The sequence below is a fragment of the Scophthalmus maximus genome, chromosome 5, assembly GCF_022379125.1.
Source record: "Scophthalmus maximus strain ysfricsl-2021 chromosome 5, ASM2237912v1, whole genome shotgun sequence".
Classification (NCBI taxonomy): domain Eukaryota; kingdom Metazoa; phylum Chordata; class Actinopteri; order Pleuronectiformes; family Scophthalmidae; genus Scophthalmus; species Scophthalmus maximus.
The window spans coordinates 3,887,807-3,913,732 of record NC_061519.1 but is presented as its reverse complement, the minus strand read 5'-3'; the positions used below and the strand labels follow the sequence as shown (position 1 = coordinate 3,913,732).

Below are 25,926 nucleotides of genomic sequence, written 5' to 3'. Positions count from 1 at the left end.
CACCCAGGGACCATGTTTTCAATACAAACCAATTTTACTGCTGTTGAATTTAATTGATGAGGCATATTGCCATGTTAAAAAAAAATCTGCTTAATTCTGCTATGTTATAATGTGACTCACTTGTACAGCTTTGAAATGCAGTATTCTCTAATAGAATATGGAATATGTGTTCCAGTAAATAAGTTATAAATTCAGTAATATCCCAAACTTATCATTTTATTGCAATGTTTGAAAAAAAAAAAGACAAAATCAGGCAAAATGAATTTATGATCCTAAATTGAGAAGCATATTGTTGCAGATGTCAGCTCCATTACGTGAAGTGAAGCCTTGTACTGAAATTGTTTTAAAACGTGAACATCTTTTGTAGTTAAAACTATTTTTTTTCCTAACTGGCTCATGACTGCACAGAAAATAAGTGGGTCAAATGGCATCTGATTAGTGAAAAGCTTGAGTTTGAAGAAATTTCTTCTGTGAGCTTATTCAAGAAATGGAAAAAGAACATGCATAAGTGGAAAAGAGAGATCTATCTTTTTTATATTTCACAACCTGCTCATATTGTTTTGAAGAAGGTACTAAAAGAGGGCCAGAGGTCTGGAGCTGTAATTGGGCATTTGATGTGCCTGCAGGCTTGTCGTTAGTTGGAAGACTTTGCTTTGGCATCAGTAGCAGCTATCTTTGTATATGCACCACCAAATAAGCTTTCTCTCAAATCACAAACAAGTTAAAACATCTATACAGTATTCTACATTTGTGTCTTGTCTCTGTTTTCCTTTGTGTCTCTTAGATCCATGGTTCAGGTGGAGACATGTATGGACTCCCAAAGATCACCCAGGTCAGACTTCTGAGAAGCCCTTAAACTTGGGCACGACAGGATTGAGATCTGGAATGTGTCAATGAGCTGCAATGTCTCACGGGTTTTTGTAGCTGGCAGATTTCTTTCCGCTGACCATATAGAGGGGCGGAAGTCGGCTTATACAGGTTGATGGGTCACAAAGGCCGGGAGGTCCTGAGGGGCCCCTTGGACCAGATGTTCCTGGGACACCGGGACTTCCTGCATCACCACGTTCTCCATTTTTGCCATCTTGCCCAATGCCGGGGGCCCCTGGAGCACCTGAGGTGGAGATAAAGGGCAGGTTAAAAATGATTAAAGACTAGTTAGCCAAGCCTTCTCACTTCCTAAGTGTCTATATATTTCAAAGACCCATGGTTTCCTTCTCAGAAGACATATGCTTGAGTAATGACAAGAATCCAGCCTTACCTTGTGCACCAGGTGCGCCTGGGCTGCCTTTGACCCCTATGCCATCCTCTCCCTTGTTTCCCTTGTCTCCCTTTTCCCCAGCATCACCTACAAAAGAAAGGAGCACATAGAGGACACACAAATTAATGCTGAGATCAAATTCTGAGGCTTGTCGTTCTCACAGTTATGGGGATATCATTTTGAAACGTAATGACTGCACTAATTCAGCCTTGTTTAGAGAATCGTTGATTGTATGATGTTAAACATGGGTGAATCTTTCTATCTGCATTACATGACTTCTATTAATGTGAAGTGTGGCAAAGGTGTACTGCTGCAGCCTTTAGCCTTGTTTTCCCTGAAGGCTTTATAGAATGCCTTGCCCCTCCAGCCACTGTAGCTCTGGAGGCTCTTTCGGAAATAAATGAAAAGCAAAAAACTTTCACAGCAGCACTGCATTTTTACCACTGTGCTGGTGAAATGCATACAGTAATACAGTGAGCCTTTTCTAAAGATTGCTTAAGTCAGTGGCTTTGGTTATCTTCAGACTGGCTTTGTTGGAGTTCAGTATTGAGAAGTGGAAATTGGGTCTAGAAGGCTTGCTTACCTTTCTTGCCTTGTATGCCTGGAAGTCCAAAGTAGCCTGGGTGGCCTTTAGGACCCGTGAGGCCTGGAGCTCCTGCTGCTCCTGCTGCTCCAGCTGGTCCTGTGGGGCCAGGAGGTCCTGCTGGTCCAGGGGTACCAGGGGCACCAAGGGCTGCTGGCTTCTGCAGAAGCTCTTTCCTAAATTCTGCCAATTGTTCTACATGGACAATTTACAAATTCAATTAAAACCCAACTTATTCTATAGTAACCCGTAATAACACAGTCTTGTAAAGGGGTAAACATATAGTTAATATAAGATGAGATCAAATTAAAATGAACCAACCTTCTACAACAGCTGAGCACATTTCTCGAAGCTTATCGTCACTCACTTTTGGGCCCTGTGGACATTAACAGTCATGTACTGTAATCCCGGATTCTTTCATTGTAGGTGTATAAGACCTTGCATTAGCAGAATACAAACAGAATCATGGTGACATAAAATTGAAAATAAAAACAACCCCTCTGCTAGGAATAGTATTAACACAAGTCAATTGCCATGCTAGCAGTACTGTAAGACTGTGCTTTGAGCAAAATGTTATCATCAGCTTGCTAACATGCTAAAACCCAATGCTAACACGCATGTGTTGAAGTAACAGTGAAATGGTAATTAAAGTTTCATGTGGGTGGGGTTTGGTAACAAGAATGATTAAAATCATAATTAAATCATTCAAAGGTGAGTGTTTTGTAGGCAATTGGTTGAAAACCAAGTACTGTGCAAACTGACATTTGGAATGAAAAGTCAGGGAATCACCCTAAATGATTTATAATTTGTCCAAAGTACTTCAACTCAAAGCCACGAATGCCAACATTATGGTGTCGCTAGAGGAAAAGTCGCGGGATTGCCAAAGTCATTATGATACATCCTCTGGGGATCATGATGTCTTTATGCAACTTCACTGCAGTTATCCCAGAAGTTGTTGAGATGTTTTGTAGTATAGTGTGGATAGTTTTGTCTTTGGCAACTGTTAACACTTACAGGTAAACCTCTGGGACCTGGTGCTCCAGAGAGGCCTGGTTCTCCCTCCATCCCTCTGGCTCCCATTGGACCGGCCAAACCCTCGTGGCCTGGCTGACCTGGTCTGCCATCAGTCCCTGTTGCTCCTCTCTGGCCCTTCTCTCCAAGCTTATATTGAAAAGAAAATCATTACACAGAGCCCATTCTGACACCGGACAGTACACCTACTGTACGGCAATTAACTTTTTCATCTTTTGAATCAAGTTTCGTGGTAATTATATTCATATACAATCAGAACCACAATAGCAGGTACAGCACAAGAGTGAAATTATCTGTATCTATGTGAAAATATCCTGAGGCAGCAATTTAGAAACAAATGTGTGGGTTTAAATATAGATAGTAGATTTTTGTCTGTTTACCTGTCCTCTGATTCCAGGAATACCAGGAGGGCCCTGAAACATACAGTACAAAGATCACTTGACCTCTTTCAAATCACCATCAGCTGACTCATCATGACATAAAGCTTGCTGCATTTTCTCAAAAACAACACTTGGCTCCACATACCTGGTCTCCCTTCACCCCGGAATCTCCTGCCATGCCTGTGTCCCCCTGTTCATGCAAGTACCATCGTGAGTGACTGTTGAAATGGCCATGAAAGGTTATTCACAGATACATTTAAACAGAGATTATAATAGATCTTACCAGACTTCCTTTTGGTCCCATAGGTCCCACAGGTCCCTAAAAGAAAAAGGGGGAAAAAAGTTATTTACTTAACTGCACCTTCAGACTCTCATCATCATCATCATCATCATCATCATCATTATCATCATTATCATCATCATCAATGTTTTTAATTAACAGAAGGAAGTCAAATGAGAAAGATTACCTGATCACCTTTGAGTCCAGTATGACCCTTTAATCCTTTGGCACCAGTGTCACCTTTATCTCCCTTGTCACCCTGGAAAGACAACATTTTTTATGTTGTACACATCCATTCTATAAAAAATAATCAACTATTTTTTTCAAACATTAGTTATGACGTTTTGAGACTTTTCTTAATCATTATCAGGACTTGCTTAAAAAAACATCTATAATCTGTAAATAAGGTTTCCTATGATTCAAAAATTAGTATTAGTTGGCAGTAATAATGTCTCACCTGGATGCCTGGAGGACCTGTAGGCCCCAATGGCCCTTGTTTTCCTGTTACACCCTGGAAATTGATTATAGATACAGTTAATATGTTAACTTGCACATCAACTTAGTAATACTGTACATATCTGAAACCTGTATCAGGGAAAGGTCAACTAACATCAATTAAAAATGAAATCAATAGGATAAATGGACAGTAAATGTTAACTCACAGTTGCTCCTTTATCTCCTGGTTTTCCATCTTCTCCATCATTTCCAGGCTCACCCTGTTTGGAAACAAAGGAGTCTGGATGTGTTTGACTTGCTTCAAAACAACTTGACAGAATAATACAATTAAAATATGATATGAGGCTTAATGGGGTTATAGTACAATCTTTCCAGGAACTCCAACTGGCCCGGTGGGTCCCTCAGCACCGATATCACCCTAAATCCACAAAAGGAATATGTCACTGAAATAGTCATCACATTCTTAGTTTTTTTTTAATCTCTGCTTGTGAGTTCTACTCAAGTTGACTGCAGCAATGACATTTTGGATATACTCTGTGGACATGTCATGTTAAATAGGAAATAATTCCAATTACCTTTTCACCAGGGGGTCCGACGACTCCCTGCTTCCCTGGCAGGCCCTGGGAAAAACAATATATCATATGAAAAGAAACTAAAATTATTGTGTCTGCTGCCACACCACTCAGTCCAGTGTAAGAAAAACGGTCAGTGAGGTAGAATAAGCGATATCACATTTTATAATAAACATTTTTTTACAGCAGAAGTTTTGGCTTCTCAAATAAAAGGTTTTGCTTGTCTTTTGTGACATTTAATTGAAAATCCCAGTTTGAACTTCTTATTAAATTACATAATCTGAGTTATAACTATGAGTTTGTGACTTCCAAGTTTGGAAGCTGAGAATCTCAGATGTTTCTGAAAAAGTCCAACAGGCCTCACTTGCAATTTTCTAATACAGAAGTGCCTTGAATCCAGAGCAATGTGGATATCTCACATCAGCCAGTGTAAAAAAACAGAATGTTAACAGATATAATGTTATAATGGTTCGCAGTATTGGAATCCTCAAATCAGTAATCAGATTATAACTTTCTTCATGACTCACAAAATGTTAATCTCAATCTTTACCATTCACACTGTATGATCTGAACTCTCCAGTTGGCTGAGCCATGCTTCAAGCTAAATGTTAATAGAATGCTAAACAGAGGGTAATCTTTACCAAATCAGTTTAGCATTGACATATTTTTTATAAAAAATTCACAAGTCAAGGTGCTTCTTGTGCAAATGGAAAAGCCTTCCATTTCAGGGATCCATGCTGACTTATGTCAAATGTTTCATATTCATTTCTTTAAATATCTGTTTATTCTTATACTTCCCTGCATACAGTGTATATAAACACTTACAAAACATCTAAATACTAGTGGCAGTGAGAAATAATGTAAAAGAGAAGGCTGCACAGCTTGCTGGAGGGAACTGTGAGATAAGAGTATAAAACATGATGTAGTTTCTCCATTGTTCAGTCTAGAGTCATTTTACCATTAAAGCCATATTTCTTGCCTCCCACCTCACAGATTTAGTGGCATCAGATTTACTCCCTGCTCTTTGTTTGATTTATCTGAGCTCCTCTGTAGCTTCAGAGAGGAGCTCTGTCCTCTATTCATTTTCACTTACTCACTTTGCAATAAAAATAAAATGGTCCAAATTCATAATTAGCAGCATGACATATAATTGATGGTAACCATAAACTGTAATGGACGTTATTGACGTGAAAACACAATGAATAAAAATGATGTTGCACTTACCGGAATACCCACAATCCCCCTGACACCCACGGATCCAGGAGTTCCAGCCTCGCCCTGTTGAGCAGATTCACAATGTATGCAGGAGGCTAATGTAGCAGTAGCAGATGTATGGATGGGGCATGTCAGAAGCAACTGGCGTTGTGATCATCAAACGTCAATCGACAAAACCTTCCCAATGGTAGCTAGACCGCCATTAGCTAACATTAGCAACCAAAGCAAGAAAGATGTTACCAGGGTAACCCCAGTGTGTTGAACTGAGCATGGGTAAGAAAATAAGAAATATATTTTGAGCTATTTTTGTTAAATGTTAGTGATTGTTGATTATTTTTATACTATCCTTAAGTAACCCTTCTTACTCTGGTATGACCACGAGTTTGTGGTGGGTAATGTTCATCACTGTGTAACTGACATCACTGTCAGTCACCCATGTGGCGTTCAAACACTAAGCCGCAATTAATTGCGTTATGTGAGTTGTGCCAGTAAAGATTGTATCACAGGCTTTACACTCAAAGTTTGAAACTCAATATGCAGACTGTTTCAAAGGAAGAAAATGTGAAGTGCTTGAATATTGGAACAAAATTCTGGCTATTCAAAATTTGAAGTCACCTTAGCGCCATCAACTCCAGGGAGTCCATCCAAGCCGTCTGAGCCAGGCTCTCCCTGTAAGGTCACATTGTACAGTACAGTTACAATCCAGACAATGGCGTGCTTAAGAATGAATGAACCACAATGTCGTCAGGATACTTACAACTTCTCCTTTGTCCCCTGAGGGTCCCTGCTCTCCCTGCGGTCCCACAGCTCCCTAATCAAAATCAAAGCATCGTTCTCATATCTGAAATAGTATTTTAGTTGATATAATCAGGAATCTAATGATATGTAGAGCTCACATCGTCACCCTTGGGTCCATGCAAACCCTGGCGTCCACGGATTCCTTCCACACCCTGAGAGAAGGGGATGGATTAATACATCAGGATATTTAGCTGTTAACTACTTCCTGCTCTTTTGTTCTTGCAGTAAATCCCAAAGTGCAGAGGAAAATAGAAATAATCAAACTAAGACTGCTTACAGGACCACCAGGTGGGCCGGTGGGTCCTGGGACACCATTGAAACCAGGAGGACCCTTTGAACAGAAAGGAGCCAGTATTTATTCACAAACACGATGTTCCATATGTTTGAATAAAAGACAACATAAAGTTTGGGTAAAACAACTATAAAGCGTTTGTTGAACTTACTCTGTCTCCCTTCTCTCCAGCGCTTCCCGGGAATCCAATGGGCCCTCTTTGACCCTACAGCAACAAAAGGGCATTTAAAAATGTATATTGTCCTCATAAAGAATGAGTACAGAGTACTATGATAATACAATGAACTGTAGAGAATGAATTCTCTTACATCATCTCCCATGTGACCTGGTGGCCCGTGAGCACCTGCTGCTCCAGCCTCTCCCTGTGGAAAATAACAAACAAGAGCAAATTTATCAGTACGAGAAGACAGATAATCACATTAAGCCATTTATTGGCTGCAATCAAATCAATTACTGTATGTGCTAATAGCTTTTGGCATCAATCTTGTTCTATGCATGTGACCTGTTGCTGGAAATAAGGATACACACAGTGGTTTGGAGATGCAGAGGGACTCCATTTCAAAGGTCAAGGTAAATGAACATGTCATACAAATATACACCTCCTTTTGTTGACAAGATGTTTCTCGATTTCACTGTCACGTACCTTCTCTCCAGGCGTTCCATCTTTTCCAGGCTCACCAGCCAAACCTTTGTGACCCTTAAGGCAACAAAGAATTCAATCAACATTTTTGTATAACTGTATCGACAAAAATATGATACGTTATCGTATTACATTCACAATTTATGGGTCCTTAAAAAAAAGCAATTGAAAATGAAAAGTCTTAATGTATTGTATAGGTTGCCCTACAGACACAGATACAGTATATACATTTCAGAACAAGGTTATTATTTTTTCAGTTTTTCTCTCTTCCAGTGATTTTAAGAGTTACGGTTAGAGTTAGGGTTATAAAAAGAAACAATATAAAATCTACAGTTATGCCAGCAGCTTTTTGCAGCTGTACTGAGACGGGTTGGATGTATTACATGAACTGGATACTAAACTCAAAGATGGCACCCACTCACCTGAATAAAAAATTCCTCGACCAACAGATCATTTCTAACTTACAGGTTTGCAGCACTCCATGTGTGCATTAGGGTTCCCCCCATTGTTAATACACAAAATATAAAACCTCCATGGATTCAAATTCATAATAGAAAGATTTATAACCAATCTTGTTTGCAATATGAGGAATCTTGTTGACGGTTACAATATTTTATAATGGTTGTCTGTGGGGAAAATGCTTTGGTGCAGTACTGGCAGTTACCACTGAGCGAGTTACTACTCTCTTGTTATACCATTTCAGTTAAAAGGAAACATTGCCATGCTAACACTTTCTCAATGACAGTGCTAAACAGATATAATCTACCACGTTCACTGTCTTAGTTTAGCATGTGAGCATGCTTTGGGGTATTTTGGTCACAAACCACAGTATTGGACAACATGAAATTTGGACCGGATGATGACACAAGATACAACGTTTGTCTGTACAGTTGATGGTTACTCCGAACCATAGACTATATAAAAAGTAAAGCCAAATCATCGAGATTACCCCCTGGTGGCTGGCTGCAGTATTTATGATATGTCCTGCCTCCTCAATGTTAGTGGATGGGACAAAACCCAGATTACTTACTATAATGTATTTATAGTAATGCTATGAAAACAGGGTGACATGTCAGGATCGATATTATGTCCTGAAACAATCCTTATCGATCCTTTCAATGATGTCCACGTTTGGTTAGTTGCTAGGTGTCTGGGTTTGATTTGCTGATTGAAAGGTAAAACTCAACATTTAAACTATAATAATATTAAAATACTGCAACTCTGACAAAAATATATAAAGGTAATAAAGTGGTGATGGATTTACCATCTCAAGCAAACTTAAGGTTGATTTTCATATCATGTTTGCATTAACTGCAGCAGCAGTAACAGTATTGTGGGCCAAAACACGGAGGAGCTGTCAACCTTTACAGAATGACACTAGGGTGAATGTAGTGTTTTGTCTTTACTGCCTCACCTTCATCCCTGGCAGTCCAGCCATTCCCCGGGGTCCAGCAGGGCAGGCAGCAGGACACTACACAGATAGGACAGAAGTGAGACATGGGACTAGGCTGATGCTTATGCTGCTACTGCACAGCCTCTTGAATCAGTCAGTGACTCATTCGGGTAAGAAATTCACTGTCACCAATCCAATTGCCATGCATCCCGGAAACATTTGGCAGTGTGTAAGACAGTAAAACACTCACAGCTTCCCCACTTCCCTCATTGCTGGCACCAGGCGGTCCCTAAAACACAGCAGAGTGACATCTAAAGCAGTCCACCACAGCAGAGAGATTCCCAGGGAGGTCATGTGAAAAGAGACTGCGGCATGCAACATCATCACGAGACTCAGGATTACACACGGAAATCCGAGTTGGAGAAGAAATTCAGGAGTGTCCAAATAGCAAAGACAAATTAGTCTGAGGGCTGTTAAGGTTGCACCCAGACAGCAGACGATCAATATTCAGACTGTGGCTGATATTGAGCTCTAAGTGAAAGGCATGCAGATAGTGCTTTGTCAACTTTTGCACAACACACAATACTGTCACCAGATATTTCTGTTTTTATGAAATTCAGTAACCGACTTTAGCAAATATTGAAAATTTAAGATATCTGTACAAGGCCCTCAAGACCCCGTTGAATGAAATATGAAATGTCAAAAAACCATGGAAAGATTATTAGGTGTCAACCAACAGAACCTTGGTTAGATCTGGTTCTTACCACAGGCCCTGGTGGACCAGGAAGACCAGGAGGCCCTGGGGTGCCTGCTCCCCCTCTGGGTCCGGGTGCACCCTGCCAGTACAACGATTACCATCAGAACATCAACATTTGACATCAACACGTGCTCAAACACAGAATACCTTCCAAATATCAGACGGTTTCATGTGTAATATGTAAAAATCTGTTTAGAGCTTGTTGAAAACCATTTGTAGTCTATACCACCACCTATTTTATTAGGTGGTGGTGTGTGTGTGTGTGTGTGTGGGGGGGGTAAAACATTGGAATGAAAGTACTTAGTTACTTTCCTCCTCTCACTATTTTCATATTTGTATATCGATTTATTCAAAGTAAAAAAATTGTTTTTTTCTGATTGTTCTGACCTCAGGCCCGATGTTTCCTTCATCTCCTGGGATTCCTGGTTTCCCTGGTGGTCCCTGTTACACACACACACACACACACACACACACACACACACACACACACACACACACACACACACACACACACACACACACACACACACACACACACACACACACACACACACACACACACACACACACACACACACACACACACACACACACACACACACACACACACACACACAGCAGTGGAGACAGGCGATCATTTGCTGGTAATCCATATCTTCAATTCATTGATATGAAAGTCTGAGAATAAAATACAACACATACAGCAGGTCCTTCAGTTGCTGGTCCCTGTGAAACAAGAGGCAGAGCCAGATATTTATATTAAAGGTAAGTCGCAGTTAGTTTCGTCATTTTAACGAACACTGTCATCTGCATGAATGTTGCCGTGACAACAGATTTTTTTTCCACTCACAGCAGGACCTGCGGGTCCAGGGAAGCCTGGAAGACCCTACAGGAAAATAAACAAATTAGTAATATTGTCACTGTATATATGAAAAAAAGTAATGACTTTTTAATTACAACAGGTGATTCTGAAGTGATCGAAACGTTTACTCACTCTCTCTCCTACAATCCCTCTGGGACCCATTGGGCCAGCAGGACCCTGCAGACAACAACCACACATGCTCACACCATTAAACTCACTCAGTCATGCACACACAGACACACGCGCACTCACACGCGCAGATATTATTAAAAAAAAGTGCTTGTTAGTGTGTGAGATGATATTTCATACACCAACTCCTGGAAGACCAGGCAGGCCTCTCTGTCCAGGAAGACCGATCTCCCCTTGCTCCCCTTTGCTGCCCTGGGAAACAGACACAACAACCAATAAAACAGCTTTATCTTCCCTCCCGCCCTGTTGCTAAGATACACTGAGGCAGTGACGGTTAACATTTAATCAATGGAAGGTGGGCCGTTCTCGCCCGTTCTTGGCGAGATCTGCATGAGGCGACGCAGATAACAAACGGGTCAGAGCGTAAACACAGCAGTCAGTTACACAGTTCAGTCACTAAAAGCATAAAGTTTTGTATCTGTTATCTGTGTCAGGTTACCTTGCAAACGGTGTAATTGCAAATTTCACCCTAAATTTCACCCTAAATATTAATTGACATGCTAGCACCGCTGACCCATGGGAGGAATAACCTCTTGACTATTCAAAAAAAAACCTTGTCAGAATATGAAATAATAGTATATTGAATTGAGTCGTGTTTTAATGGACAAATCTGTTTTGATACTGTGAGACTCCTTGAACTCAGAGGTAAAGTGAATTCTTCCCCCCGTGGTATCAGGTGGCAAACACACTACAAGTAAATGCAGAAAGAGAAGGACAATGCATCGAGAGCCTGCGAGTATTTTGCCGGTGAATCATTCAGCGCGTTATACTTACAGGAACGCCTGGACTGCCAGGAGACCCCGGAAGACCCTGGCCGGATGAATAAAACAACACGGTCAAAGAAAAGAGACGCTGCATGTTGACAGAAATGGGTCTGACAAAGACCATTTGCAGATGGGAATGGCTGTGATCAGGGAGGTAACACTTACGTCTCTTCCATCTCTGCCGTTTTCTCCTGCTGACCCTCTGGGGCCCTCTGGGCCAGGGGCTCCTGGGGGGCCTTGGACTGATTTGTCGGGCTGAGAAAGGAGACGAGACAGTCAGCCAATTGGGCTGGATACTGAAGACTACATCTTGGAAAATACATTCAAATAGGGTTCAAGGAAGAGTCTTAAGACTTATCAGTTATGCTTGTAAATGGAGCCTCTTACAGTACCTATACTTCTCGTCATGAACATTTCATTTATATGCTTTATGTCTCTGTGCTCAATTGATTCAGAGTGTGAAGTCACTGTTGCAAAACAAAACAAAAATACAGTAACCACCACCATAAATTAGATATAGAACAAAGCAATTAAGGCAATTAGGCATCCAAAGCACTGAAGTATAGATCTCCGGCTTCAAAATCACAAAGCAATGAGAAGGTAGAGAGTAGAAAAAATAAATACCTCAGCATTGGCATACATCTGAAGGAGCAAGAGAAATCAGATAAAAGGGAGAGTTAGTGAAAGTAGTCACACCACCCTCACCAAAAGTGTCAGCAGAAGCGTACCTGTTCACAGTCACACTAGTGAGTATATCATGCTGTCATTGGAGTACACAGCCCGTGGTTTCACCAAAACACTCCCCCGTGTTAGCCTGAATCTAATAGAGCGCACCGGGCCAGCAAATATTCCTGTCTACTGTGGAACACAATCTTGATTGAAAAAAAAAAACTTTAATTGGCACGGAAGACTTCACACAAAAAAGATGGGAGACAGCAGAGTAAAAGTATTTCTCAGAGGCAGAAATCTCATCAATTGTGCCAAAGCTACTCAAAAAGGGAAAGATGATATTCGGCCAAAGACGCCAGAAGCCTGACAATACAGGTACCTGAAACAAGGCTTGTTGTTGGAGCCATATTATCAGTTTTGAATTATGGCAGGAAAGATATGTTTAGTTAAATTGGTCAGTCGCGGATTGGTGACATCCCTGTGTGAAACACGTGATGTGCCTCCTGGGGTAGGAGGTGCCCTTTAAGTTTTATGAATTAAATGTTTGCTGCGGGTTAGATGGCGGAGAGCAACAGATTTTTCCGACCGCGCATTGCATATAATTTAGGCAACCTGTTTCTAAAGTGTTTTCTTTAATTAATGGAAAAGTCAACCGGAGTTCGTCTTAATAGATGATGTTTAAGTTACTCACGGACAGACGTTCTCCGCGCGGGCTTCACACAGAGTGTGTGTCGGCGACTCCCCCACCCAACTTCAAGTGCTTACATTTATTAATTCATTGTAGATTAGCCCCTACACACGTCGGAAAACTCAACCGGAGATTTTTCATGTCGGTATCTTTGTACTAACTTTTCTGAAAACTGCATATGTGACGGCGTTCACGTATAAATATGCAAATCGATCTCTCTGAAGATCCGGCGCAGACTGCCGTACCATGAAAATGTCATGAGTCATTACTTTGAATCATCTGATATGGCTGTTTGCCCTCAGTACAACTCGGCGAGTGGGAAATTACAAATACGTGACAAACTCTGCATTATCGTGAAAAATCGCCTTACGGAGGCTCGATTCTCTGTGGTGTTGAGACACAATGCAACATTCTGGAACACTTTCATGTCAACTCAGCGGAAAGAGATTGGCTGTGATTTTGCCTGGGGCTATGCGAATTGAAAGAGAGGAATTTCCTTCCAATTTTTTTCTGTTTCAGAAAATTGCTCATCCGGGGGTCGTATGTATCTTCTTCATAAACATACAGAGACAAGAAGACAAAAAGGGAGCATGACTGGAGGAAAATAACAGAGAACTGGGGTTCAACTGATCATCCGATTATCTTAGAAGGTCGGCGATTCCGAAATTGCACAACTGAACTGAAGTGATAAGCAAACTTTTGAAGCTGAGCCAAATATAACTGGCTAAACCAAAACCCTGGGGAAAAAGAAAAGGTGAGCTAAGCTAAAGTTTGCTAAGCTCAAGTGCAGCCAATTTTATTTCTATCTATAAAAGCAGTCGATGCCAAGGTACACTCTTTGTTGGCTAGTTCAGCATGTAATAATGAAGTCAGTAATCCTGCCGACCCGCCATCGTAGTAGCAAGGGAGATGAATGTTTCGTAGTTTATTCTTAGAAACCAAAGTGTTCTTTAACGAAGGTGTAGAAAACCACTTTTACAAAAACAGCAGGGGGCAGGTTTGCATCCCTGCAATCAAGCAGCAGCAGCAGGTAGTAATACTAAGCCAGGGAAAGTGATTTAAGGAAGGGCAACAATTGTCTATTATATTATATTATATTATATTATATTATATTATACAGTACCCATCACCGAGGCTTTTCATTCATCTCATCCTATTTTTCTCAGTACAATAACTTTTGAGATATATACCTTGTAGATAAAGCCAACCAACAAGAACAAGGTTGAGCATGTTTACTTGTACTTGTTTATTTTTGATCATGTTGCCGAAACCATTATTGTTACATTCTGTATTCTGTGCTGAATCTTTTTTTTATTTTATTTCAGTTGGGTTTCTGATCTCACACATTTATTTTGATCACAATTCCTCTTGCTTATTAAATTTTTGCATTCAGCCAACTTGCCTTTGTGTTTTGGGCTTCATGCACTGAGGTTTAGCACAGACATCATGTCTGCCTAGATTCTGAACCGCTCTGCCTCCAAGAAAACTCCAATCTGCAATTTAACAATTTAAAAAAGAAATGGAATTGTTTTGGAAAGTGTTTTGGATTAATTCTAACTTCTGGATGAAGAGGTATATGTGTTTCATGTCTGCAGCTCCATCTCTGTATTTTTCTGCCCTGTGTTCCTTTCACCCTTTCCTACTGTATCAACCCGAATAAAAACCACAAACCACAGCGGATGCTGAGCAGTCCTTGTTACTGTACCTCGGTGGCAGGCAGCTCATTGCAGCTCTCTCTCTGGGCTCTCTTTGGGTCGCAGTGGATCAACATCCACTGGAGCTCAAACTGAAAAGAGATGTTACTGTTATTACAAATACAACCCTTGTTGTGCATTCGTTTTTCATATGTTCGTACTGGAAAGAGTCTTGAAATGCATTTTTTTTTCTCTGTACTTTGGAATCAATGCCCCCTGTATGTGTTGTTGCGTTTGATTTTCCACCAATGCCGTTTTCTGCAGGGATTAAGAGTCCGTCCCCCCCCCCGACTGGAACCCAGCTGAGCAGCTTTGCTGTGACAGCAGCACTTTAGAATTACAGCAGAGCTCAGCACACATATAAACCTGGCTGTGTTTGTTCACAGGGAGCTTGTGTGGAGAGTCTGTGAAAGTGATTGAATGCAGTGGGCAATTCTCCGTCTTCGCTTACCACCACGGAGGCGTCAGGATCAGCATCCAGCCTGCCGATGAGAGTGTCTCCCTCTGTGTTGACGGGGCCCTTGCCCTTGATGGGCTTCCGGTCCACGGGCTGGCAGTCCACGTACAGCGTGACCTGGTCGCGCTCCACGCCGATCATCACCTTGTGCCACTTGGTGTTGAAGAGCACAGAGAGGCCAGGGAAGACGACGGTCTGCAGGTTGCCATCTGCGCCCATCAGGAAGTACTCCAGAGCCTGCTGGTCACCATTCAGCCTCATCCCGGCTTGTTTGTTCCCATCCTCGTCCACTATTTGCCAGACGTTCCACACCTTGTTCACAGTGTTCTTTATCATGCGGAAGGTCACCATGAAGGAATACTCGTCCGGGAAGCCACGAGGAAAGTTCAGCCTGGAAGGGGGGATGGAGAACAGGGGTGCAAATCAGCTGAGGTATCAGGGCAGAACATTCGAGTTCACCAAACTCTGAGATATATTTTGCTTTTTATTCAATCATACCGGAGGGGAAAGCTCAAAGACATTTCTCACCCAGAAACATAGATATTGTAGGGTTTAAGGCACGCTATTGTAGCACACAGAAGCCCCTGTGTAAGGGACTGCCTCAGTGCATAAATCACTGATTCAATTACAGCATGCAGTCGTGGTTAGTATTCCCAGTCTGGTGCTTTCTGTGTTTTTAACAAGCCAGGTTCTCAGTAGGTGGTACATTCATTGATGGGCGCTGCAGCCTGACTTTTTTACCATCTTGTAAACGATCAAGGTGAGGCGATAAAAAAGTTTCCTGTAACCCAGTAAAACAAATGAAGACCACTCTCTTGCTTTGCCCGAGGTGACAAAAGTCCAGAGTATGTGCTGCCTTTGCCCCGCAGGCGAGAAGGCGTGAAGCTCGAACAAGGATGGACTTCAAAGCTCAGTCTGTTGCCATTGGCGTTGTAGAGGTAATAAACGTGTATTCACTTTCAGTCTGACGGGCCAGAGTGGTGGAGATGCAAGGGTGCCAGCTAGTTACGTAACAGCTTTTAAAGAAAGCTGGCCTGCAGGAAAAGACTGGCCGAAAACAGACTGGTGCAGGCACACGGGGAAACACCAGCGACGTCTTTGGTTGTGTAAAGTCTTGAAGCCCCTCAACCGACACGCCCTGTCCGTAAGAAAATGGGCCTCATGCAAGAACAGTTTCTTATTCTAATCCTGTTCGTTCGAAACATGCCAAGTCAGATTCAGCAAAACACTTCTATCTTCAAGAATGTGTTTAGGTAACCTGCGTCAACATGCGTATTTGAGCGAACATGCATATGAGGCTGCACGTCCTGCCCCACGTCAGAAGGAGTTCATTCATGAGAAATGGCATCAACGAGTGAGAAGAACTTTAAGGGTTCAGAGATCGTAGTCCTGCTGTCAGAGGAAAGTCTATAATTTTCAGTATCAGCAGAGTGGAATTAAGTGACGGACTTAAGCAGAGCTGTGGGTCACACTGTCACTGAAATATAGAAGGAACGGTTCGATATAAAAATGGTTATAACCACGGGAATGAGGTCAAGGGGAAGTCACCGTGACTGACGTGGATGAAATGTTAGTGACAGTCTACCATGTCACGGGTGCCGTGTCATGAGTTTATGCATAACCTCAATCGCCTGCAGAAAGTGGTGCATTTATTGTGAATGATCTGAAAAATAGCTTGCATGGCAACAGTTGACGATTGAGTCGAGTCAGACGTCTCTGTTTCTGCCTATGTCTATTTTTGTGCTTATGTCTGGTCACTCACATGTAGGACCCAGTGTATTTTACTCTATTGAACAATAATCCAAATAGGTGTCAGTTTTCTGTTTCGGCTTATTATTGTTTAAAACCATCATCCCTTTTTTTTGCAAAGGGGTGGCGTAGTTTATATTTTTCCCCCAGGCCTCCCAATCCAACCACATCGCTGCAGCAACCCTTAATTACAAACTAGGGAATATCTTCACAGGGAGCCGCTAATGTCGGGACCTGTTCTTTTATTTTCATCCCGAAGCTTTACAGCTGAAGATAAATCATTACCGAAAAATCCTTGGAGAAAATACTGGTCTGTACTGCATGTCCCACATTTTCCTGGAGACACAAAACGCTTCAAATGCTGGTTCTCCAACCTGCCCACTCGCTCGCTCGCTCGCTCACTGACTCACTCGCAAAAAATACTTCCACTCTCGTTTCGGCGTCTAAGAGGTGACACATAGGTTCAGACATGTTTCCCCTCTGCCAATTACACGCTGCTCGCCATGCAGTAACATCTGCGCCAGACCTGTAATAACGCAACACCTGCATCGGGAGACCACTGCTGCTCTCCAGCATGTGTGTGTGTGTGTGTGTGTGTGTGTGTGTGTGTGTGTGTGTGTGTGTGTGTGTGTGTGTGTGTGTGTGTGTGTGTGTGTGAGAGTGAGTATTCATTTTTTTATCTGGTTTTCTGTTTAACCCTCTCTACTGTACTTACATGGTTGGTATTTGGAAGTTGGCCTCCCGGTCGAGGCGGTAGGCCACCTGGAGGGGAGTGGAGCCGTCCACCTTCCTCACACCTTTCAGGGGGATCACATCCAGCTGGAACTGAGTGATCAGATCAAAACCTACAGGGGGATAATGTATGATGCATGGTAATTCATCCCGACAGTTGTCAGACTCCATAATAACAATATTTAATGTAATATTCTTTATTCAGTACCATTCAATGTATTGTATATTTCAGTGAAATACATATATATATATATTTATGCATATTTAATAATAATAATAATAACAATATTTATTATTTTCAACCCACTGCACATAATTTCCGCACTCTGTATATACTGTATGTACATAGCTTTTGAAAACAGTTTGTTTGTGTATTTTTTATTGTATTTTTGCTACCCTGTGTGATACTGTGCTGCTGTGACAAGTGAATTTCCCCGAGCGGGATGAATAAAGTTTTCCATTCTATTCTAAAAATAACACGGTAATAATCATCATTCATAGTAGCAGCAAGAACTATAGCCTACTGTTAACGCGTGTAGAATTTCACTACACTAAACTACTACATTAAGTGAATTGTAATTGTTCAAATGATAAAGCAACTACTTAAAGAATAGTTTATAGTCTGATGAAATGTATGATTATAATAATTACTACTGTTAATTCAGTTAGGATTAATAATGGCAACAGTAGCAGTTGTACTATCTGTAGAGGGAGAAGCAACAGTATTAGCATTAGCATTAGAATCAGAATCAGGACTTACTGCAGCCATTACTATGTAGCATTGGTCATTTCAGTGCTGCTGGATATGACTGAATGGAATCAGATTCATGCTATTTCCGTGCTCATGATTTTTATAGCTCATAAAATAAAAAAATGAGTATTGTGTTTACTGCTTATCCCGTTATGAGGGTCATTTCATTAGGTGCTCAATATGGATATCACCCATTATTATACATACTCATAAATTTTTAGTGAGCTAGCATGGTGTTAGAACATTGAGTCATGATCGTGACTTCATTGGTCCATGATTACATTAAGTTAATGTTGAAATAAAATAAAGAATTGAGAAACAAAACAACGCACAACCATTAATCCCGTGTAAAACTAACATTTTAACTATTTTTGGAACAAACTTCATAAAAGCACCGAGCAGGACGTGTGCAGATGTTGTTGGTGGAGAGAACTGTTTGAAACGGCGCAGTGGTGAGCAATTAAAATCTTGCTGAGTTCGGATTGTTCCAAGCAAAATTCTGTAAAAGCTCAAGTGGAACATTTTATTTGCCTCATTTGAAATCTAGAGGTGTCTTGGGGCATTAGGCAGCCCACCCTGTTCCACTAATTAAACTCACCACCTCACTCCACAAAGTCTATCTTCTCTTTTGGGAATTTTTCAAGGCTTGCGTTTGTGGTTTTGTCCAACTGCTGCCTCCGCTTTTGCCGGAACAGGGTCCAGCTTTAAATGATCATTCCCGAGCGTTTCCGCTCCTCCTGAGAGTCTTTTACCTGGAAGGTCGTCTTGTCCGCTCCTCATTGGTGGGCAGACGGTGTCACCGTCCAGTCGGTTGAGGTCGAGTTCTGATAGGACGAATCAAAAAGGCAAACAATCTCGTTATGCCTGCTCTTTGCAGAATTTGACAAACGCAATATATCACTCGCCGGTTCAGTGCAGGAGACAACACAAGGGGAAAAGCGAGGTCTTTAATGTTGGATTAGCGTCACGCCGCACCGCCGGGCATTTCCAACGTGCAGTTTTTTCCTTACATCACATGCACACACTCCAAGGGCATGGACACAGACTAATCGACACATCCTTTGAGTTTCATAACGCGACGCTCGTGATCCAAATATGTCACCAGAGATGGAAATGTGACGCAGCCATACAGTACGTCACACAGAAACCTTTTCAAAAGGTCAATATGACAACCTGGTCCACTTTCCTCATATTTATGTACATGATTTATCAAGATTGGAGTCTTCCTAAATGGAAACCGTAACCTGCAATATATCATGTCATTAATATTTCTCAGTTGTTTGAATCTATAAAAATCTATATTTTCTCTAAAATTAAAGAATGGCTTAGTTTATAATATAATATATATTCATACAGACAATGTGCTGGTGCCAAGACGTCCACGTCACTGTCAATGGGATTCATGCATTAGAAAATCAATTCCTGGAACGTGTCAGGAGAGGGCGCTATCCTTGAGTCCCGACACTACGGTTGAAGGGGAAAAGCCTCTTAAAAAATAAAAGCCTCCATGATACTGTACGAGCATTGTGACCGCCAGAGGGGCTCCCCGGTCGATAACCTGAGTCAGCTCATTCACCGTGAGCAGCGAGGGCACAGCGCATCTGGAAGCTGTTCCGCTCGTCCCGCATAACTGCTGAGAAATGGGATCAAGCGGTGAGACGGTATTTATTGTCCCACATTTACTACCCCTAAACACTTATCCGACTGTGCATGTGCGCCGCAAGTTGTTAAAGTTACTGCCTGCCGCGGCATTACGCTCAGAGAGCCAGTCATTAGTGCAATGAGCAGGAGATGAACCACAATCAAGATGTCACGTGTGTGTGTGTGTGTGTGTGTGTGTGTGTGTGTGTGTGTGTGTGTGTGTGTGTGTGTGTGTGTGTGTGTGTGTGTGTGTGTGTGTGTGTGTGTGTGTGTGTGTGTCTCTCTGCGGGGACAGCTTCACAAAGCAGCGCACCTACTCCATGTGGCACCCGCTGCTCGTTCATGCTGGATTTATTGTGCTCCCCAGACAACAGCAGAGAACGGGCTTGTTGAGATCATCGGAGGGGACATTTAATCTGATTTAATCCCATGGCACAGACCAGTACAGTGTGTCCCCTATTTCTGGCCTTTGCTACACGGGGCTCCGATGAAGAGAATGACCTAGCAACGAGCCAACGTGCAGGCGTTAACATTGACCATGGGTCCTCTTTGACTGCGTGTACAAGGCAAACAGACTCACAGTGATTTGCGGTTCTCATGCTGCACTGATTTCGTGTCCGTGCTTGTGCGTCGCACTGTGGGTGACTTACGTCCGAGTGCCGGAGTGAGGAGGAGGGAGAGGAGAGCCATAAAGATGGGGGAGCACGCCGACATCGACGGACGCCACGGTTGTTGCCCTCTGTACGGGAAGGATGGAGAAAAATCAGTATTCGGTCATGCATCTAATTCGCTTTGTCAGTTGCTTGTGTGTCTGAATCGATGAAACACCATCGGGATGAGCAGAAGTGCTCCGCTGGCGACCTTCAAACACATGGAGAGAAATTTTTTGGGAAAAGAGAAGTTTACACTGTTCCTTCAAATGTGCTTGATTTGCATTCCTGTTGACACATTGCATTTTAAGTAAGTGGTCTTACGGAGCAGCACGTGACTGAGCAGTGGTACATTGGATCCACAACTTCACTTCCCCCAAACCCACCATCAACATGACTGACATTGAGCACAAAGAGGTAGGAGGTAGGAGGTGTGTTACTGAAGACATAGTCCATCTCCAGTGGGTGACTCTCTTGCAAACGTGGTCATTTGCTTGGGTAGTATGTGTAGTATGTGCAGTGTGTGTGTGTGTGTGTGTGTGTACTGTCAGAGAAATGACTAATGGCTGCGTCAGCAAGGTCTCTTTGGAGGAGGCGTCGGGCTTGTGCCCTTCACTCGAGGGAGCATGTCCGGGGCCCCAGAGGGACTCGCTGTCTGCATTCCAGCCCGACCCATCCACAGTGGTGCGCCTACATGTCACTGTTGACATGCGGCACGACGGAAGCCGCCAACTTCAAATTTTGACAAAAACCCATGGACATTTCTAAACAGTCCGACGATGAGAAGATTGATACCAATCGCAGGGGTCACCCTTATGTTCCTGGGTTCCCAAGGTCCTATGGAATGTTCACAGGGTCCCAGGTTTCCGGCTCTTTAGTCCATAATGGGAACTTATGTGGCACGGGCCGTCGTGGGCTCTCAATATAAAAAACCTACACTGAAGAAAACTTATCAGCTTACTATGGATAGGGGTCAGGGTTATATAGGAAGTTTAATGTCTGTTACCCTGGGTACATACAGTATACCCTCCCCCAATCGCCCAACTTGAAGCTGAAGCCAGGAGAACCATTGTCTTTCCTCAGAGTTGAAAAATATCCACCTGTGATGATTTTTCACATCAGCATTTTGCACAGATCAAAAAAGAGTTAACTCTTTGATTAGTGACTTTTAGAAAATGATGGTAAGCTGATTCTTTTTTTCTCCAACACGTGAACTGTGCCAGGCGAGCTTTTCTCCCCTGGCTTCCAACCTTTAAACTAAACTAAGACGTCCTGCAGCCTGTTTTTTGCAAAGATATTTTAAGGTTGGTTACACCAGAATTCATTGTTCACACAATTTTGTCACAATGGCAAGAACGGGGAAAAGACCCCTTATTCCTTATTGGAGTTGATATTAGATTTTACTTTAATGCCGCTGCCAGCATTTGGTACATTTCCTGTCATTTTACTAACAGATTATTGAGATGCGAGTGGTTTCTTTTCATCAAACAAGATATGTTGCTGTCAAAAAAGTCCCATTATCTCCAATTTGGCATTACAGGCCGATGTGAACGGTGACGCACGAGTCAGCCCACAACTGTCATCTAGAAAATATGATATATAAAGCAAATCAAAATGATTTTTCTCTTACTCCTCACCTCCAATTTGAAATGCTTGTTTAAGTAATTTCACTCTTAGTAATGAAATGAAAGCCATGTGAAGGATTTGGAAAGGTGAAAACGGTGATTCCTAAATCTGTATTCCCCCCAGCACTGAGGTGAAACATCAGCACAACATACACACAGAGGCGTTTACTGCTGCCACAGTTCAAAAGTGATGGAACCACTTCCTAGGGAGAAATCCCCCCCCGTATTCCAGTAAAGATCCTGTCGTGAAATCAATCATTCGGGTCAATTAGGTAATGACATGTAATCCACTTTCATTCCCGACATTCATCAACGCCGGGCGGGACTTTCCCTTTTTCGCCGCAGCCCGTGCTGTGATGTTGCTCAGGTGCTCCCAGGAGCCCACGCTGCCCTCTCATTTTTGTCCTTTGTGCCGAGCGTGAACGCAATCAGCCGCGCGGCTCAGCCATGTTAACATTAACGCGTGTGCGAACGTGTCTGCGGAGATGAGGACGCTGCAATCACGTTTTCAAAGTTCACACGTTCCGGCTTCTTCCCTCACAAACCTCAATTGGATCGCCGAAAGGCTGAAGACTGGACGCTCCATGTGTCCATCGCTCAAGGCCTTTTGACCCTAAAAACTTTGTTGTGCAGCAGAAGCTCATAGACTCAGTGTATGTGGGTGTGTGTCTTTAGTCAATGCTAAGTCCTTCAGTTATCACAGAGGAAAATGAAAAATGTTCCCTCTTCCCAAATGAAGATTGGAAATGGATTATTAATGAACACCTGGTCTGGGTCGCTGTTGGTACAGAGAACAAAAACAGCTCTGAGAACAACATTTTGGCGATGAGATATTTACCTTGTGGAAGCGGAGCAGTTGGGGGCCATGATTCACTCCCCTCCGTGACGGGAGACAGACTGAGGCGCGGCGACGGGGCAACTGGTGGCTGGAGATGCAGGAGCAGTGAAACGTCAGTCCTACCTGCGCATGTTGAGGACTGAGTGAGGGGGAGCGGCGCAGGGGATGCTCAAGCATTTTCCAAGGGCACATAAAAGTTTGTCCGATGGCCTCCCATTGGCCAGGACTTCTTCAGGAGGTGGTGACTACTTTTCTTTTTTTTATCACCAACACTTAAACAGATGCAGAAGCCTACGGGCCTCTATGTCTAACCCCCTTTCTTTTTTTTTTTCTTTACTTCTACAGTGCCCCCTAATGACATGTGCCGCCTGTATGTAATTCTCTTAATAATTATCGTCAGGTTCGGGAAGAGCCAGCCAACGAATGATGAAAAAAAATGTGGATTTCGCAATCACGTGCTCTCATCAGCGGAGCTGAAAGAATGCATGTCAGCCTGTGGTGTTGACATGGATTTTTTGCCATGTTATTACCTGGAAGGGCCCTCGGGCGGACGGGTTGTTTATGCATCCTGCATGTTAAGCCATTGATTTCTGTGGTGTCTGTTGTGTGATTTTCTTTTTTTCTTTTCTTTCGCGCACTTCAGAAGCTCCGAGAGACGAAGGTTTGTGGATGATTTCTCGCGGGGGCATCGCATCAACCCAAAAAATCATAACTCACTCGGTGACACTCTTCAATGCTCTGTTTGTTTTGCCCGGACAGGAATTTTTGACATTTCTATCACGTACGTGACTGTCTCTTCCCCTCCTGCGGTGCACAAATGTTTCAGAAGTGACAGGTGCTGCTTTCTTGTGGGCACAAATCTCTCTAATGCAAATTTTGTTCTTTTTTGTGTGCGTGTTTGAAACGTATGAATGTGCTGCAAAGTTTGGCAAACATCTGCTTTAACAGGGGGAAAAAAACCCCACTTTTAATGTGAAATAGTGATAACCACAGTTGTCCAGGTAGAATAATGACAGTTTTGACTTGGCCATATACTTTTACAAGGGTGCATACCACAGCATGGGTTGTTTTTTTTTAATTCAAAAGACTGTTTTCCTTTATGTGTAAATCTCGGATTACTGGTTTATCGACCCTGGCAGTTGCTCTACCTGCTTACATCATAGTAGAGATCAATAAACTCACACAGCCAGCTGAAACTCCAACATAAAGGTCGAGGATGAAGTCTTCCGTTTCAGTATCACATTACATGAATTGCAGTAGCGCCGCTGCAGTGGCCGTCTGACAGTGCTGGCGTGCGGGGAAACGAGACAACGGCGACCAGGCCCTCCTCTGGGATCTGGCGGGGGGGGGGGGGGGGTCATGTGTCCAGCCGTGGTAAAACAGGCAGAGGGGGAGGAGAAAAACAGTGACATTATTCGTCCATGTGGCACACATCCTCATGACTAGCACACGTGTGACCAGGAGTCACGCAGGCCGCGGCCCTCCGGTGAGACTACAGCTCTGTGCTATGGTCACAGAGAGGGACAATAACAAGCTGTGATGCGGCCGAATTCAAACCGTGTGGAAACGACACCTCTGCACACTGATCGGATTCCAGTAAAGGCTTTTGCAGTGCAATTTTAAGAGAGGTTATAAATATAAATGTCAGTGGTGCGATCTCTGTTCTCATAAACAGCACCTCAGCCACTGTCTGACAGAGACACTGGACTCTGTTTAAAAACACAAATGCCGGCACATGTGCACCTTTAACGGGATAGTTCAGTGATTTTGAAGTGGGGTTGTACGAGTTCCTTATGCATAGTTCATTTTACCTTATGGAGATGGTGGTCAGCAGTGTCATTTTGACATTCGAAAAACGTCTTTTTCGCCGCTTTGTTAAACATTACCTAAAAAAAATATATATGCGTTCAATTGTACGCTGAAGGATGTTTTTTTTTTTTACTGCTTTTGTTTGCCGCCAGACAGACGTTTAAGTTTAAAAAAAAATTTTCAAGCGTACTTTGGCCATGGATTTACTGCGCCAACTCGCAGCTGATTTGCGGAGTGATGCGCTGGTTCTCTGCACCGGCGCAGTGACACATGGCAATACAAGTGCAAACAAAGCAGCGAAAAAAATTCATTCTTTGTCGTACAAGTGAACGGATATATATGTATATTTTTTTTATGGGTAACGTTTAAAAATGTGGTGAAAAAGATGTTTTTCGGTGGTCACCTCTGCGACAGTGGGACTACTTCCCCTTAAATGACATCACTGATCACCATCTCCATAACATTAACCATGCATTAGTATCTCATACAACCCCACTTCAAAATCACTGAACTATCCCTTTAACGTTACCAGGTTCCTATGCACATTTCTGGTAACTGACTGATTGCACATTCTGCACTATTTCATGTAAATTCTTTATATTTATTTCCTTATTCTTTTTATTTTTTCCTACAATGCGTATATTTTTATATTAATTGTTTTGTCTCATTCAACACGACACAAGTAAACAGTGAGGTGATATAAAAAAAAAAGCATTGACACATTAACTTACTACTTACTACTGAGTTTATTGCTCACCGTGTCTCTCCGTACACTACTGTCGGTAACGGATTGTAACATAGTTTGGCCGTACATGTCGAAGGTAGGTGGTAGGTAGGCAGACTCAGCAGACATGTTGACTTACTCAAGGTGAAGGTTTATTCACAGTGCTCTCTATTGCACGTGTAACTTGTCAAAATCAAAGAAAATAAATCTGATGGCACCTGTTCACAGCAGCGCGGCCTCACCTTGTTCTCTCTTCCTCTCAAGAATCAAAAAAAACTGCAACTGAATATATAGGGTGTTCACTTAACGCCTACACTCCTTCAGCCCGCACCAGTATTTACTGAGGGATAAAACATACAGTGACCGTCCCACCAGGAAATATAAATGATCATTCAGCTCCTTTCCCAGGCTCATTACATTTCTAAATC

General features: G+C 42.5%; 1 protein-coding gene across 4 annotated transcripts; it reads right to left on the bottom strand.

Annotated features, from left to right (window-relative positions):
* Positions 1-526: 526 nt before the first annotated feature.
* LOC118311301 (collagen alpha-1(IX) chain-like) lies at positions 527-24,271 on the bottom strand. 4 transcript variants are annotated; one of them, XM_035635049.2, is made up of 39 exons: positions 24,148-24,271; positions 22,966-23,088; positions 20,503-20,591; positions 18,964-19,035; positions 17,444-17,573; positions 14,974-15,370; positions 14,534-14,614; positions 12,096-12,113; positions 11,637-11,726; positions 11,482-11,517; positions 10,828-10,899; positions 10,651-10,695; positions 10,507-10,542; positions 10,359-10,382; positions 10,044-10,097; positions 9,664-9,735; positions 9,150-9,188; positions 8,921-8,977; positions 7,510-7,563; positions 7,175-7,228; positions 7,018-7,071; positions 6,852-6,905; positions 6,673-6,726; positions 6,534-6,587; positions 6,392-6,445; positions 5,786-5,839; positions 4,565-4,609; positions 4,354-4,407; positions 4,196-4,249; positions 3,991-4,044; positions 3,721-3,792; positions 3,537-3,572; positions 3,399-3,443; positions 3,254-3,286; positions 2,856-3,002; positions 2,163-2,217; positions 1,842-2,036; positions 1,259-1,345; positions 527-1,111 (listed from the first exon to the last, which is right to left on the bottom strand). In XM_035635049.2, the coding sequence occupies exons 2-39, from the start codon at positions 22,992-22,994 to the stop codon at positions 909-911; spliced, it is 2,853 nt and encodes a 950-aa protein (XP_035490942.2). In that variant the 5' UTR covers positions 22,995-23,088; positions 24,148-24,271; the 3' UTR covers positions 527-908. The 4 variants fall into 4 exon arrangements, with proteins under 4 accessions (XP_035490942.2, XP_035490940.2, XP_035490944.2 ...); XM_035635047.2 differs by lacking the exon at positions 24,148-24,271 and having other exon boundaries at positions 22,966-23,116; XM_035635051.2 differs by lacking the exons at positions 9,150-9,188; positions 24,148-24,271 and having other exon boundaries at positions 22,966-23,116.
* Positions 24,272-25,926: the final 1,655 nt, after the last annotated feature.